Source organism: Ambystoma mexicanum, chromosome 5p (genome assembly GCF_040938575.1).
Source record: "Ambystoma mexicanum isolate Mex_15411 chromosome 5p, UKY_AmexF1_1, whole genome shotgun sequence".
In the NCBI taxonomy this organism is placed as follows: Eukaryota; Metazoa; Chordata; class Amphibia; order Caudata; family Ambystomatidae; genus Ambystoma; species Ambystoma mexicanum.
The window spans coordinates 1,212,816,334-1,212,831,820 of NC_090930.1; the positions used below are offsets into that span (position 1 = coordinate 1,212,816,334).

Here is a 15,487-nt window from a genome sequence, read left to right on the forward strand (position 1 = left end):
GATGTCATCTTTGATGTCGTGGGTGGTTGACTTAGCAGTGCACAGTGGTAGCGCGAGTTATGGTTGCTTAGCTTACCATAACTAGCGAATTTCAGGGGGTTTTCGGTTTTACTTTGAACCATAACGTCCCTTTAACAAAGTTTTTTTACTGAATTTCATAGGTTTTTGGTAGCGCAACTTAACCATAACGTCCCTTTAACAAAGTTTTTTTTACTGAATATACATATACATATTGTGAAATTGATGTATGTTTACTAGGATTCCCTTACTTTATATACATGTAACATAGAACATGCTGAACCCCCAGCTAGCGATTTTCATATCCGCGGAATGTGCGTATGTCCACGGACGGACGCTGAAATGGGGGATGAAAGCCTTTAGCAACCTAGGTTCCCAAAGCGGAGCCCGGGGTGCTAAAAAAGAGGATTTTGCTTCCTACACCAGGACGCCTATGGCGTCCCAGTATAGGAAGGAAAATCCTTTTCCAAGATGGCCACCATAGAAAGGGAAGGTGAGGGTTCCGTACAGGGCTCTCTTCGCTTTCCATGGCTGCCTGCATAAGGCAAAAAGAGAGCCCTATGACCATATTACCACAAGCACATTTTTCTTCCCTTTCAGATCTATCCTAATTTTGAATACCTTTACCGCAAAAGCCAGTCCCAGGTGGACAGGACATAGCCACTTTAATCCTATGTTTTGTCCCTTGTGGTCATAGCCAATAGCCAGATTGTCCGGATCATGACGTTATTCCTGCCCATTGCCACAGGCTACCCCTCATTCACTAAAGGTATACCGCAATTTTTTATAGCTACATTATGACACTTGGCAAATAATAAAATACTGGCACATTGGCAAAACCATGCTTGTAGGTCCTTGCCAATGCTCCTTACGCAAGTTTGCTGCAAATCCACCCATGTATTATCTTTTCCAAAGTGTCAAATGAATGCACGCACAATCGTCATATAACCTAGCCCCCACTTGACAAAATCCATTCAGACTGTACGAAAACATTTATATCTAGATCTATAATCTTTTTACAAACCTTTGTGTAGATTTGTCACATGGCACCACATTTATAAGCCTTCACATTATTTTGGCAACCCCCTCTAATTTTGCCCCCTCTTCACAAAATCCCACCAAACCTCGCAATAACATTTATATCTAGATCGATTATCAGTTTGCCAAAAGAGGTGTAGATTCATGAAATGTCACCTCATTTATAAGCCATTACATTATTTTGGGACCCCCACTCTAATTCCCCCCCTTATGACAGAATCCCACCAATCTTTGTAAACTCATTCCAAATCAAGTCACAAATATACCATCCCATCCTCATCACCCCTCACCTCCCTAGAGATTATTTGATAAGTTTGACAAGAGCAATGCTCAGAAAATATTATTTTTCCGAGGGTTCAGGCATGTATTTGTATACATACGTTGATCGATCGCACAAACCTTTCCAAGGCACCTTACCTTAGTTTTCCTCTTTTTGTACACATGCAAAATCTGGCATCAAGCCATCTTGTGCTAATCTTACCTGTTGCTGCATCGGCCTAAGGCAGCGGTATTCAAACCATGGGGCGCGACCCCCCAGGATTCCACGGGTGCATCACTGTAGGGACCTAAGAGCTCAGCATGAAATCTAAAAAAAAAAACTAGATTGGAAGAAATGGGCAGAGTGGCTCACATGGTCGGCCTAAAGCATGAAACTGTCTCATGCAACAATGAAAAAGTGGCCCGCAGTTGTAAATGGATATTCATTCCTTTAATCACAGACTGGGCCTCATTACAACTATGGCGGCACCATTGCTACCGTACCGCCATAGTAAAGGTTGTGCTCGCGGGTGCCTGACAGCCGGCCAGGTCTGACCTGGCAGGCCGTGTGGCATCTGCAAGCACAGCTCGTCAGATGCACCTGCACCGTTATTAACGGTGCCGGTGCATCCAAGCTGCCCATTCCCATTTGAGCCCTCTACGGCTCAAATGGGAATGGGGTTCTACCAGTACCGGGCAATTATCAGGTCCGCCTGACTCGGCATGACCTGGTAATTGCCCATTCGCGGGTGCCGGACCCGGATGCAACTCCGACAGCAGCCGCGCAGTTTTACCGGCACATCTACCGCCAGGGTTGTAATGAGGCCCACTGTTTCAATAGTACCCAAGGGGGTGCTTTGTGTTAAAATATAAGTATATTGTGATAGATTCAGCAACAATGGTCAAAACTACTAACTGCATAGTTACGTTACTCATCAAACTGGTCCACATTGGCCAAAATCGTGGCCCATTTTGACTGGCCCACACTAGCATTTTACATTTCTGGTACAAGCATTGCCTTATAGTCCAGTCCGAGTCTGTGGTTCATCCATTATGGAAGAGCTAAGGAGCCAGCCCAGTGAAACAGTGAGCTCTCCCTCAGCTGCTTTTTCCAGCTGATGGAGTGCTCCTGGGCTGGCTGAACTGTCAAAGGGAAACACTGTTTCCCTTTGACAGTTAATTTTAGTTCCCCAGCCGCACATGCTCACTGACCCATGCAAGTGCTGGGGCGTTTTGCTTCACCAGCATTGCATAGCTCATTGAAAATGCCGGCTGGGGCACTGCATGTCTGTATGTCCGAGGAGGAGCTCCTGCGCCTCCTCACACATATGAACAGAGCAGCCTGGAGCAGGGCATTTCAGCACCAACATGCAGGCCAATGCAGAAGGTACGTTTATGTTAATTCTTTTTATTTAAACATGTGTATGGATGCGTATATGCTTGTGTTATGAGTGAGTGTATGGTGATGTATGCTTGTGTGAATGATAGAGTGATTGCTGTATGAATGTGCAGCGCCTTGCATACACACATAGTCATGTTGATTGTGTTAGGCCCAGTGGGGCTCAGGGGACATGGATGGTATCTTTTTACTGGACAACTATTATAGATGTCCAGTAAAAAATGTCATGCCTGCCCCCTCGGCCCCCCAGCACCAATTGCAAACTGTTTGGCTATTTAGCCCTTTTTTAATTAAAAGTATGCTCTACAATGCAACATTTTAACCCATTATTTAAAAGAAATTCACAGGGGGGAACCCTCCCCCCCAACCCTCTTTTATTTGTTCTGGCTCCCTCACTACCCTCGGTCGATATGGCATTTTTGGGGGAAACATTTATGCCCCTACACTTAAAAAAATCAGCAGCCGCCACTGGCCCTCAGACTGTGTTGGTAACGGGATAGGGGGAACCCAGGGACTATGGTGGGAGCACAATCGGCGGGAACCATGGGATAGTGGTGGGAGCAGAGTGGTGAGAGCCCAGGGTGTGTGATGGGGTGGGAAGAGACAAGGGACTGAGTAGGAGTGGGAAGAGGGAACCCAGCAACTATGATAGGAGCAGCTGACGTCGTGCAATATATTCTGTCCATTTGGCATTTCTGGGGGGTCCCGACCTGCCCAAACTTTGCTCAGGGGGGCCCCAACCAAAACACTTTGAAGACCACTGGCCTAAGGTGAACTGCCCTGACGGCACTACATCATATGCCCCGCCCCTGTGCCTCACATCACCAAACCTAGTGATATTGTCCGCCTTTCTCTGTGACATTCCTGCGCACCGTACCCAAACGCGCCCAGTCATCACCTACGTGACGTGACGCAAAATCCGAAAACCAACAAACAACGTCTCACAACACAGCACGGCACAATTCGGAATACTAAACCATACTTTAAAAAGAAACAACAAGACTGTACAATTTGTAAAGTACTTTTATTTCACAATAAACGCTCCGACCACATCCGACTATTGCCATAATCATTCAAATTGGAAATTTCTTTCTTCACTCGCGATCCAAAATGTTTATCGTCAGTCATGCGTTGTTATTTTTGCGTACACAAGGTGTTGGTTTTGGATAAAAGAAGCGATTGGGTCGCGCAGAGAATTCCAAAGCTTGTGCATCAACTTGAGGCTAGACCACCGTAAAGGATGCTATATTGCTCCTAATCGCTGGTACGGTGTAAGGACATATAGCCCCTTGGCGATCGTCCCAAAACACGGTCACATACATCCAATTGTTTACAAGTACCTGGAGCTGCTGATTAAAAAATCTGTCAGTTGGCATCTGGAATCTATGGCAATCACAGAATGGCAAAATGTACCTGTTTCGAAAACATAATAGAAATGTGTCTCACTAGCCGATCTTAATTACAATTTGCTTCCGATAACATTGCAATGTAGTATGATCAACTCTAAACGGGATACGAAAGCTGACGCTACAATTCTATGTGCTCATAGATGGCATTTTAATAAAATATTAGCTTTGAACCAGGGAGAACTTAGTAGTGGTCTACATACATATCAATGCTGGCCTGTCCATCTGGACAGTATAAAGAACATTACACACAAAGGTTGTACTTGCGTTTCACTGTAACATGCCATACAGAACAAACAAGTACAATGTAACCCACAATTAATTTTCAGATAATGATAAGTTGATGCTCGTTCAAGTATAAAATCATCCAAAATTAAACTTACATTACATTCACCATTTCCATTCTCTTGGCATAACTCAGACCGTAAGGCAGACTCCGTTCGCACCAACGATTTTTCATAAACTGAATTTACATGTTCCTTAGTCCAGTTTTTGAATAAATAACCTTATCATATCTTACATTATAAAAACCCTCCTTCATTCAATTACTGGCAGAATGGTCCCTTTCTCTCAAGGTCAAAAAACAATTGAACCTTATACTGTGTGTCCAATGCGTAGGCTTCCTGAGCTCGCAAGCGAAAATTCAAAGCTGGTGACCTTCACTCAGAATCAAAATACATTCTTAGTTTGCAACAACTTGCCTGACCACATCCATGAGAACTCATTCTCATACATGTGCAGGGCCGGTGTTTGCATCAGGCAATGCAGTGCCTGAGGTGTGGACTATAGCGCCAGTCCAACTCCATTATTACTTTAATTACATTTTAACACAGACATGAATAGCCCTTTCTTTGCTGCGCTCTGGGTGTACCACATGCACATCAATTTATAAACATCAAACGTTTTAATCAACAGTCTAAAATAACCTCAAATTGCTTCTATTTAATATTAATCAATATTGGGCAACCAATATAAACAATATAGAAAAATGGGCATTCGGAATGGAGTATTACTCTGTAATACCACAAGGTAAGGTTGGGGTTGCAGACTGCAGAAGCAACAATCTATGTTTACAAGTCCACCATTTACGTTTCTTCCTCACCATCTCTGTTCTCACTGAAATAATGCAATCAACTTGAAAATTAGTGAAGGTTACAGGCTAAAAGCACTGTGCAAAGAAGTGATACAGCACCCACTGCTAAGGGGTAAGGAAACTTTGCAATGACAGAATGCGCCCTACTCCAACATTGAAGTAGAGGGTACACAAAAAAGAGTCAAAGGGTTTCTAGCAATAGCCCCATGTGGGATTCTAAGTCAATCAACCACTTCTGCCGGTCCTACACAGGACTGTTCACGAACATCCTAACTGTTCGCGCTTTCGTGACAAAAAAACACCTATTTTTTGCTTCTTGCAGCCATATCCCATCCCATTCTCATCACCCCTCACCTCCCCAGAGATTATTTGATAAGTTTGACAAGTGCAATGTTGTGTTTTTTAATATGTTTGTACCGCAATGTCTGCGGACACCGGCCGCGAATCCAAGATGGCGGGCATTTCCAAAAATCTGACGCACTTCACGCTCTTCACCATCCAATCACCATCCAATCAGGGATTAGCCAATCAGTGTCTTCGCCGCGGAGCGAACAGGGAAGTGTGTCTGCGGAGCGGACATAGATATCACACATTTTTTGTGACCTACTTTTTGGTCATTTTAAAAAAACTACCGGACGGATTTTCACCAAATTTACAAAAGCACGCTTTCGGGACCAAGCTGCTGCTCCTGGAGCAAATTTGGAGAAAATCCGTCCAGAGGTTTGGGCTCTAGGCATGAACAAAGTTTTTTCCCCATTCAGTCTATGGGAAAAAAAAGACATTTTGGACCCCCCCCCCCCCATACAGTTATATCGCTGCACTAGCGTATTGCATTCAGTTCCTGCAATGTTCCAGATTTCATCAATTTCTTCACACAAGAATATATATTCTCTCACAATCTCTGACCTTAAATCGCCCAAAAGGATCAAATGAACTTCTTTGTGTTAAATGTTATGTTACATTAAGTTGCTTTATACCTTGCACCACTGCCATTTGCCTGGTCTCCTCATGTAGCTAGAGTTCAACACAGTGGTTACTGTACCAATGAAGCTAGGATTCAACAAAGTGGCTACTCTCCCCATGCAGATAGAGTTCAACACAATGGCTCCTCTCCCCTCAGTGGCTACCCTCCCAATGCAGGCAGAGTACAACACAGTGGCTACTCTCCCCATGTAGCTAGAATTGAACACAGTGGTAAAATTCAAAACGCAGCAGGATTTAAACAGTGGCAAATGTCACAGGGCAGCAGGATTTAGACCGGTCCCCGATTTAAGGCACAGCTAATTTCATCATAATGGCAAAATGCAGGTGCCGCAGAATTTAAACAGTGGCAGCTTCAGAGTGTGGCTACATTCATCATCCTGCACAATCCAGGGGCAGCAGGGTTTAAACAGTGGCAGCTTCATAATGGAAGCTTTTAGGAGGAGCAGGATTTAAAGAGTGGCAGCTTCACAGAATGGCTAATTTCATCATCATAGCAACATTGAAGGGCAGCAGGATTTAAACAGTGGCAGCTTCGGATCATGGCTACATTTGTCATAATAGCAACATTTAGGGCCAGTAGTAAAGCAGTGGCAAGATTTCAGGGGTACTGCACTGGGCTGTTTACCCAATTCTTCCCACCTTACATGCTTGGTGCATTAGGAAGGCGACAGCCTCGTCAGGACACACAGAGCGAACAGGCAAACAGGTGAAGGAGGTGCCCAGGGATGTGCCCTTTGCCATGGCCCTTAGCTGGCTGCCGGGCAAGGCTGCCCTAGGGGATCTCTGAAATAAGGTTCTTCTGTTAGGTGTCTAGTGCAACCGGCCAATAAGGAGCATTGTGGGCGGGAGGCGGAAAGGTGGAGTGGGGAGAAGAGGGTCAGGGAAGGTGCAGGATGCTGGAATGCACTGTGCTAAAAATGGTGCCCAAGCTCAGGAGAGGACAAAGGAGAACCTAGCAATGACGCTAACCCCCTTGGAGGATGCAGCGCCAACAGCAGGAATGGTGAACTAATGGGCAGAGTTATAGGAGTGTTTGCAGTTCTGATGCATTACATGGCTGCCTGGGTTCTCTGTGGAAACAGGTACTCCATTTGTGTCCGATTGCTGTTTTCCGGTGGATGGGAGTCTAACTTACCCGTTGGTATGAAAGCACGGGGATTCACTAAACATTTGCAGTTAAGGTTTAGTTCTTCCTCAGGGATCTACCACGGTCAAAGACAAAGGGTCTTGGGACCTCTAGTCTTGAAGTGATTTTTGAAATGTTCTGGCATCTTCAATGCAGAGAGCTAAACACCACGTCTTGGAGGATGCAATTAACCAATGCAATTCTGCTATGTTCACCTGCTGAAAGGCACATTGGGTAGCGACTAGAGCTCCCCAGTCCCATATGGCTCATCTCCTTGATAGCATAAAATGATGAGGAGTGACTATAACACACCACAGCAGGCAGAGGGTGTTAGCCCGACTTCCTGTAGCACCCTTCACAACTCAGCCTTGAATGGGACCTGGTTGAAAGGAGGTTGCAGGTAAGACAAGGTAGCCCAGGACACACTTGGGCTTTGACACTCACTGAACCTGTCCCTGCACAGCAACGAGGGAAGTACTTTCATCATGAATAGTTCTCAGCAAATGGACATCCCATTCTATCGGAGAATTTTAGTGCCAACAGTTCCTCACAACGTAAGGCTTCTCATGCCCCCTTGTCCAGATTCTTACAGACAAGTTGATTGGGGAATCCTAGGCGGTTGCTGTGAATTGTTCCACATGCAGTGTGCCCACACTGTGCAATTCCTTCAACAACGGGATTCCAGTGTAGAAATTGTCTGCGTACAAATGGTGACCCTTATGGAATAATGATGAGGAAAGATGCCACACGATCTTCTCACTGGCCTCAAATATGCAGGACAGCCGGGAGGGTGTAAATTCTCATGCTGTATCCATACCCATATATTGGTTTCTCATTATGAGTATGGCAGTAAATGGTAAAATTGGTAGTAACTCTGTTACTGCCAATTTTACCACTATGCCGAATTAAGAGCTTGGGCCCGGAGTGGAAGCAAATACTGCCACTCACTGCTTAAAAATCAGCAGAATCAGCGAATGACCACAGCAGTAATTCCATCAAAATAAATTGAGTCCAATGCACTCCAAATAAATGTGAAAAATGCACCGCCACTTGTAATCCTGCTGTAATTCCGCCAGACCAAGTGGCCGTAACGGTAATTCAGTTGGGTGGTATTCCAGCAGATTTATCACCGGGATATTGCCCAACTCATAATAAGGCCCATAGTATTTCTTTTGTCCTCTAGTGTATTTAAAAAGTCAAGTAGAGCATCACATGCTATTTATGTTGGCCTTTTAGTAATTACGAACAATATATACTACAGCTTTAGGGTCATAGACCCATTCAAGCATGTGCAAATCAAGATTACCTGTATCGATAGATGAAAAAGATCCTTTATTATATTGGGCTACCCATATCACCAAACCCGAGTTGGAACTCCCCTTTTTCCCTGTCTCGGTCAGGATGCAGAAACTCATTTGTACCTGTTTAAAAATATTAATTGAGGTCCACATCTCTTGCAAAGAAACAATTTTAGAAAACTATTAAACCCTTACAAATCGAGATAATCTATTTGAAACCTGACAACCCTGCATGTTCCTTGGCAGCAGAATAAACATTATTTTTTGTTTTACAATTAGAGCGCTCTGGGACAATTGGGATCTGAGTTTACAGGGTCCGGACCCTATCGAATGGCAGTCATGTTTGCAGAGTTCCAGTACTCTACATTGATTCTCACCTTAATCTTGAAATGTGGGTCCTCTGTGACACATTTTGCATAGGATTACTCCCCTTGCTATGGTGTTAGGGAGGTGGAATTGAAGTGATGAGAGTGACTCCTTGTGTGATGGTGGCACTTCAGCTGAATTAGTTATCCACCTTTTATTCTGTTCCCACTCTGCTCCAAATGAAGATCTAAATGGCCGAGGCCTGTACTCACGGATACTCGAATAGGGCATCTATCCACAAGAAGCTTGCAACACTGCTAGTGAGGTAGTAGTGTTTGCAGTGTCTCTGCCTGTCTTCCACTTCCCTCCCCTTCTCCACCCCCTACTTTCTCGTTTCTTCATTGGCAAATTGTTCTACTTACTGTTTTACTGGTTTGATTCATATTCTGTAATTAATTTGCTTCTACTTTTTTCATCTTTATTGCATCCTTGTTATTGTTATAGTGTAAAGCGCTTTGGCGTAAAGCACTATATAAACGCAATAAACATAAACATAAACAATCTCTTCGGAGAGTCTGGGTACGTATGCACCAAAGGAGGATGGAAATGGGGAGGTGACACGACAGTGCTATGTTGATCGTGTTTTATTTTACTCTTTTAGCAGGTTTTACATTTTTGTGCTATACGTGTGTAAAAGCTTGATTGCAGAACTTTTACTTTATTTGATTTCACCTGCGTGTGTGTTGGGTCCCAGTTCTGCTCTTCTTCTTCAGGTCTTAACTTACAGATAGAAAAGATGCAGGCAGCGGCGTGACCTTCTCTGCAGCGGCAACTTAACACTGGCACTCATTGCCTTTTTGAATTCCCGTTTCTCGTTCCACCTTGTAGTTGACAATTAGCACCAACATATCCTTGGTCCAATGTGTGCTTACTAATTCTATTAGCACAAACATAAATATTGCTTTGTGAATTGGGGATGCTCACAAAAAAGTGCTTCATCTCCCCATACTGTCCCCATCTGTGCCAATGTGGAAACTTTCCGTCTGTGTCCATTGAGTACCTGCAAGTGCCATCTGAGACTAGGGCATGGATGGGTTGGGTTAAATTGTAACTTGTGCACACACAATGCGAGACAATCAAATTTGCATTCAGGTAAAATAATTCTAAATATTCTTGTTGATTTCATGTTGGTGCTTTTTGTGATACTTTTCGCAATCTTCTTTATGTTTGGAAGATACTCTAAGTATCTTAACTTTGTATCTTTCAGGATTTCATAGATTGCACTAAGAAGCCCTATCCATTAATGCTGGAAGTCGTAGATTTCAAAGAAAATGCACAGGAAACTGTGCAGCAGATCAACAAATCATGTACTGAACTTACTAAAGGCAAGTAATGTTTAATACAATTTCTCAGAACAGAAGGAATAGATTGTATGTGGAATATGGGTTGAATTGACTGTAATGCGTGGTTGCTTAATGATGTTGAATAAAGTACTGTTTAGGATTTAATGTACTCAACGCTGCCACAATTGCTGCCGGATTCATGGTGGCCATTGCTGTGTTTGGGATGCGCCGGGAATACTAGTGTTCCCGGGTGCCAGTGAGGGTCAATGGAGCACCAGGTAAGTGGAGGGGGGGGTTGGTGGGGAGCTAAATAGGTAGAAAAGGAGGATGGAAGAGGACGGGCAAGGGGGACGAGCAAGGGTGCACTTACCTCAGACCCTGAGGGGGAAAATGGTGGCCTCCAGCTCAGAGGATGCTCAGAGCGAGGGGTTTTACCATGTGGTAAAGCCCCCATTCTGAGCATCGAGATTTGGGGGGCGAAGGCAGCCTCTCAGCCGTGGGGAGGCTCGGAGCAGGGATGGCCCCGCTTTGAGCATCCTCATTGGTTGAGGGGCTGCCACACCCCCCGCCGGGGACAAAGGCCGTGGAATCCTGGCAGAGGGATTCCCGGCCTGGTAATGACTCGGTGAGGGACGATCGGAATGGCTCTTTCATTCTGATTGCACCCTTGCCGGGTACTAATATGGTGAATTTCGAAGCACACCTTTTGTTACAAATTGGGTTAAAAGCCATGGCTTTTATAAACAATTTTCCATAGTAACACACGAAAAATGCTGTAAGTGCCAGGTCACCAAAAGTGCACAGTCGCATTTAACAAAGGCATCTGCTCACTTCATCAAAACATGAAAATAAATAGTTGGAGCAGCTATGGTGAGTAAGAATAAAGGTGGCACTTGCAAAGCATGAATTCCTGGCACTTGAAACATCACCAGATTGCAATCGAAGTTAAATTAATCAACTAATGGATTCATTCACTCGCATACATCTTTAGCCCTCCGGCCTACACGCTCTGGCAGGCCGCCTACACCCCAACACATTTACACACTTTTTCATGCTCTTCACCTCCACATCCGTGTCATGTCATGGTCCGCTAACGGTGGTGACCAAAGTCCAGGTAACCACCAGGAAATGTAAAACTCTCACCTGGCTGTTGCCTCTATTTCGTCAACGTTTCTGACATTGTGGTGGGGCGAAGATGTGGATGTCATGTGATGTGCATGGGTTTGAGAGGAACATAGTGGCTTTCCTGGGTTGTGGTGACCACAGGTTATGAGTTTCAGATGATTATTCTCCCAAACAGGCCCAGACATGGGCACGTAAGCAGTTACTGCCCTAAACAGGAGTCACCACATCAGTGGCTCTTAGACTGTTTAGGCCCTTTGCTGAGCCGTGAGGCTCATTATTCTTTTTTAATTGACAGGGTGCCCACATTACTCTGGATCAATCCAGCTCTCACAACATTGTTAGCTGCAGAGCATGTTCATGTTTCGTTGTATTTGTTTTGATATGGCGCCCAATAGTGAACAATCTTTTTTAAGGCTTTCCAAGTGGATGCTGGGAAGAAGCCAGCTGCCCTGAGAACAACAGATTTTCCCAAGAGACTCATTAGATTCTAGTTTAGGCCCAACATGGCTTCCCAGCTGCCTCAAAAGTGAAAATAAATTCTGGCTGTATCAGCCTTTTCTTCACCAGATGGTCATTGGCGAATGGGTAGTAACTGAGCAACCTCAGAGTGAGAAAGTCGGCTGGTGAGCTTGCAGGGTACCACAAGGCCCTCTTTATGTTGGCCAGGCCCAACCTGCTTTTCCAGTCACCTCAAATGTAAATGAACATCTGGATGGCTTCTGCCGATTTTCTTTTATCCTGATCCTCGTGGTCAAGTGACCCTGTATCTACCAATTAATTCCCATGCAATGAAGTAACAAGGAAAAAAGGCGGGCCGAAGTCAAATATAATGTGCTAAAATTGTGCTTGAAGAAAGGCATGAAGGCGTACTACCCACTGATTAAAAACAGATTTTCAATTCTTTTCCAGGTAAAATTGAAAACATTCTAAACGATGGCTCCGTCGATGATCAGACAAAACTCGTTTTGCTTGGTGCAGCTGCTTTTTCAGGAATGTGGTTGAAGAAGTTTAATGAGTGTGAGACCAAAGAAGTTCCATTCAGAACGAGTAAGGTATGTAAAATTAATACATTTAAAGAACATGAAAATGAACACTTTGCCACCTAAATGTCCACCTGAAAGTGTTTGGGAATATTTGTTCCAACCCTAGCCTGGTATGCAGGGGCCTCCAAAGGAAAAGCACAGCCTCTTTTGGAAACTAAACCTTTCTTTCTTTTAGTGAGAAACTACATGCAAGGCTACCATGCAATACTTGGTTTGCAGTGATAAAATTGGGGCAGAAATGTCGCATCTACAAAAAAATTGCGTCAAAAATGCTGTGGTTTGACCCAGTACAGGTGTACCCCATTATACCATTTAAGGGGAGCGGGGGTTGCGGGGGTCCCCCCCACATCCTTTGCATGTATTGTGGTGGCAAAACCACAGCCTTTTTGCCGCGAAATTTTGTGTCCACAGCCATTTTTGCAGCGATTTTAACACATGGAACCCAATACTACCGTGTTATGCAAGCAAATACTGTATGCAACAACCCAGAGTAATTACAGGAAGATGAACATCTACATTATATAGACTTTTCAATTCCCTCAGCATTAGGCAGAACATAATTACACAGAACTCCCACTCAATAATGTTCTTTAATGTTACCAATAGAGCAAGACACACATTTACCTGAGGACAACTCCAGACTGGTCAATGTCTCACTGGTTTGAAGCGGATGGGGACCCGCCAAGAGTGAAAACCCTTCCTCAGCCCAATTGGGGATGCTAAAAAATAAAGAATGCCCTTGGAAATCCGAGTCAGGAGATTAATTTCTGAGACAGCAATACAGTCTCTGCAGCTCTCCTGGAAAGTAGTGCCCTGCACGTCCCTGGTATAGCACGCAACATAGGCAGCAAGTGAATCTGGGAGCTCATGTGTGAGAGGTCCTGCCAGGTGTGATCAGTATGGCCCCTCTGGCTTTACTGTGCATGCTTGGGCGAGAATGTCGAACGTGTCTTAATGCTGAAAGGTTTAGTTCCTTTCTGAGCTTCATGTGCGTGCAAAGTAGCATGTCCCCTCTCAAACAAAATGGAGTTTGTGACATTTTGTGGATAACAAAGGAGGGAGGCTTTAGAGTAGACCAGATTGGTAGTGTTGAAATAAAGCCAGGGTGAAATTCAAACAATGGACAGGGACACATCCTATTGCACAGATTTTCTCTCACCTAATTCTTTTTTTATTTTTTATTTTTTTATTTTATTTAAACATACAGTTTTAACACAAACACTTTTGTTTCTTTACATATATCCCAGGAAGAAACCTAGAAAATAAAATGGCAAACTAGTATTAAGATCATCCATTAAATTTCCTTAACTCATAGATCCAATGACAATCATAAAAGGTAGGCGGTAGGTAGGAGTAAACATAAGTTCCCATGCAAAGCAACAGAAAAAATGGGGCAAGCGATCCCCGCATAAGGTGGAACACCCCCACACTCTTCAAGCTAAGCTCCCCGCTAAATCATAACATCTATAGTTACTTCCTTATCCCAAGGTACAAGGGTGTTACAGAGTCTTGATTTTATGACCTTCAGGGCACTGTGATCTCGCTAAGTTTGTTTTTGAAGATTCTCTATAGGAATGATACCAGACATCTAGTTATAACCGGATTGTTGGCACACATATAGGGTACGACGTCATTTCATCGCTGGATGTTTTTTCGCAGGGTTTTTTGCTGTGGATTTTTTTCCGAAAAAAAGAATCACATTTTTTGGGGGGGGTTAAAAAAATTATATAAATTGGGTGTGGGTGTAAAGGGGTATAAAACAAAATTAAGGGGGATGGGGGTCTGGGGGGTAACCCCCCCCAAAAAAATCGATGATTTTTAAAAAAAAATAATCAGCTGTTAAAAGCCCAGCGTAAAAACATCCCGCGATGAAATGACATGGAACCCCGTATAGGGACTCTCACCAGAGATCAGCATCGGTACCTGCCGTTTTTGGTTTTGGTGCTTTGTGGTGTAAGCTAAACCATTGCTACCGTAAATGTAAAAAAAGGAGAAAGGGGAGTTTAGGAGCTCTGTACAGTGTTGGCATGGCAACTTGCAGCGCGTGGCGATGAAAAGGGCGAAGCACCATCTGGGCCTTGACCTTCTCGCTCACGTCTGCCGGCCTGCTGCTGCTGCGGGGGAGCTGTGCGCTCTCCGAAGTAGGAGCAAAATGACTACGCTTAACTGTATGCTGGTTATTATTTTCATTTGTTTGCATTAATGCCTTTTGACCCTTAAACTCCCGTCGGACTATGTTTAAAGTCTGCCGCAGAGTGATGTTTTCAGCGCAGCCTCTTTTGCAGCCTGGGCAACAGCAGATCAGCAGCAGCCTTCACCATCGGAGTGAAGGAAAGAGTTTTTGCCGCAGAGTTCGCTCGCCAGCAGAGAGGAGGATTTTGGCATTTAAGAGCAGAGTTGAGGGGGTTGGGTGCGCTAAGCTTCCACCCTTGCCAGGAGCCCTGCATGGTGACCGCCACTTCCTCCAGGGAGTGGGGGGCAATGGTTTTGTAACTTGATTCGGTGCTCTGGGTCTGGGGTACGTTGGTGAAGAAAATGCAGGGCAGGCATGTTCCCTTAAGGTGAGGATGACCAGTGCTTTAAGTGGGGTAAGAAATTGAGAGGGGCCTCATTTGGGGGCATGGCTTCCATTGTGGGCATGGCCTGAAAAGTGCACAAACTCTAGTAAGGTGCACAACAAATATATAAATGCATGTAAGCATTTACATATTTGTATGCATACCTTACTATGTTTTGTGTATTTTTCAAGCTATCTTTTATAAACATAGAAATATATTACATATTTCTATGTTTATAAATGGTGGCTTGAATGTGCACAAACCATAGGAAGGTGCATGTGCGTACCTCACTATTGTTTGTGTCCTTTTCAAGCCATCTTTTATAAACATAGAAATATGTAACATATTTCTATGTTTATAAAAGATGGCTTGAAACTTTCACAATTCAAGCCATCTTTTATAAAGCTTTCCCAACGGACAAAGACGCCTCAGGCTCGTGATCTCATGGAGTCTGAGGTGTCTTTACCCGCCCCCAGGTTCACTGAGGGTCAG

General features: G+C 44.2%; 1 protein-coding gene across 2 annotated transcripts in view; it reads left to right on the forward strand.

The window, feature by feature from the left end:
- SERPINB5 (serpin family B member 5) overlaps positions 1-15,487 on the forward strand; it is a 172,212-nt gene that overhangs the window by 130,813 nt on the left and 25,912 nt on the right. For both annotated transcript variants that reach the window (XM_069613696.1, XM_069613695.1), the window contains exons 4-5: positions 10,194-10,311; positions 12,304-12,446. In XM_069613696.1, coding sequence (XP_069469797.1) covers positions 10,194-10,311; positions 12,304-12,446 — 261 coding nt within the window. The remainder of the gene's footprint in view (positions 1-10,193; positions 10,312-12,303; positions 12,447-15,487) is intronic.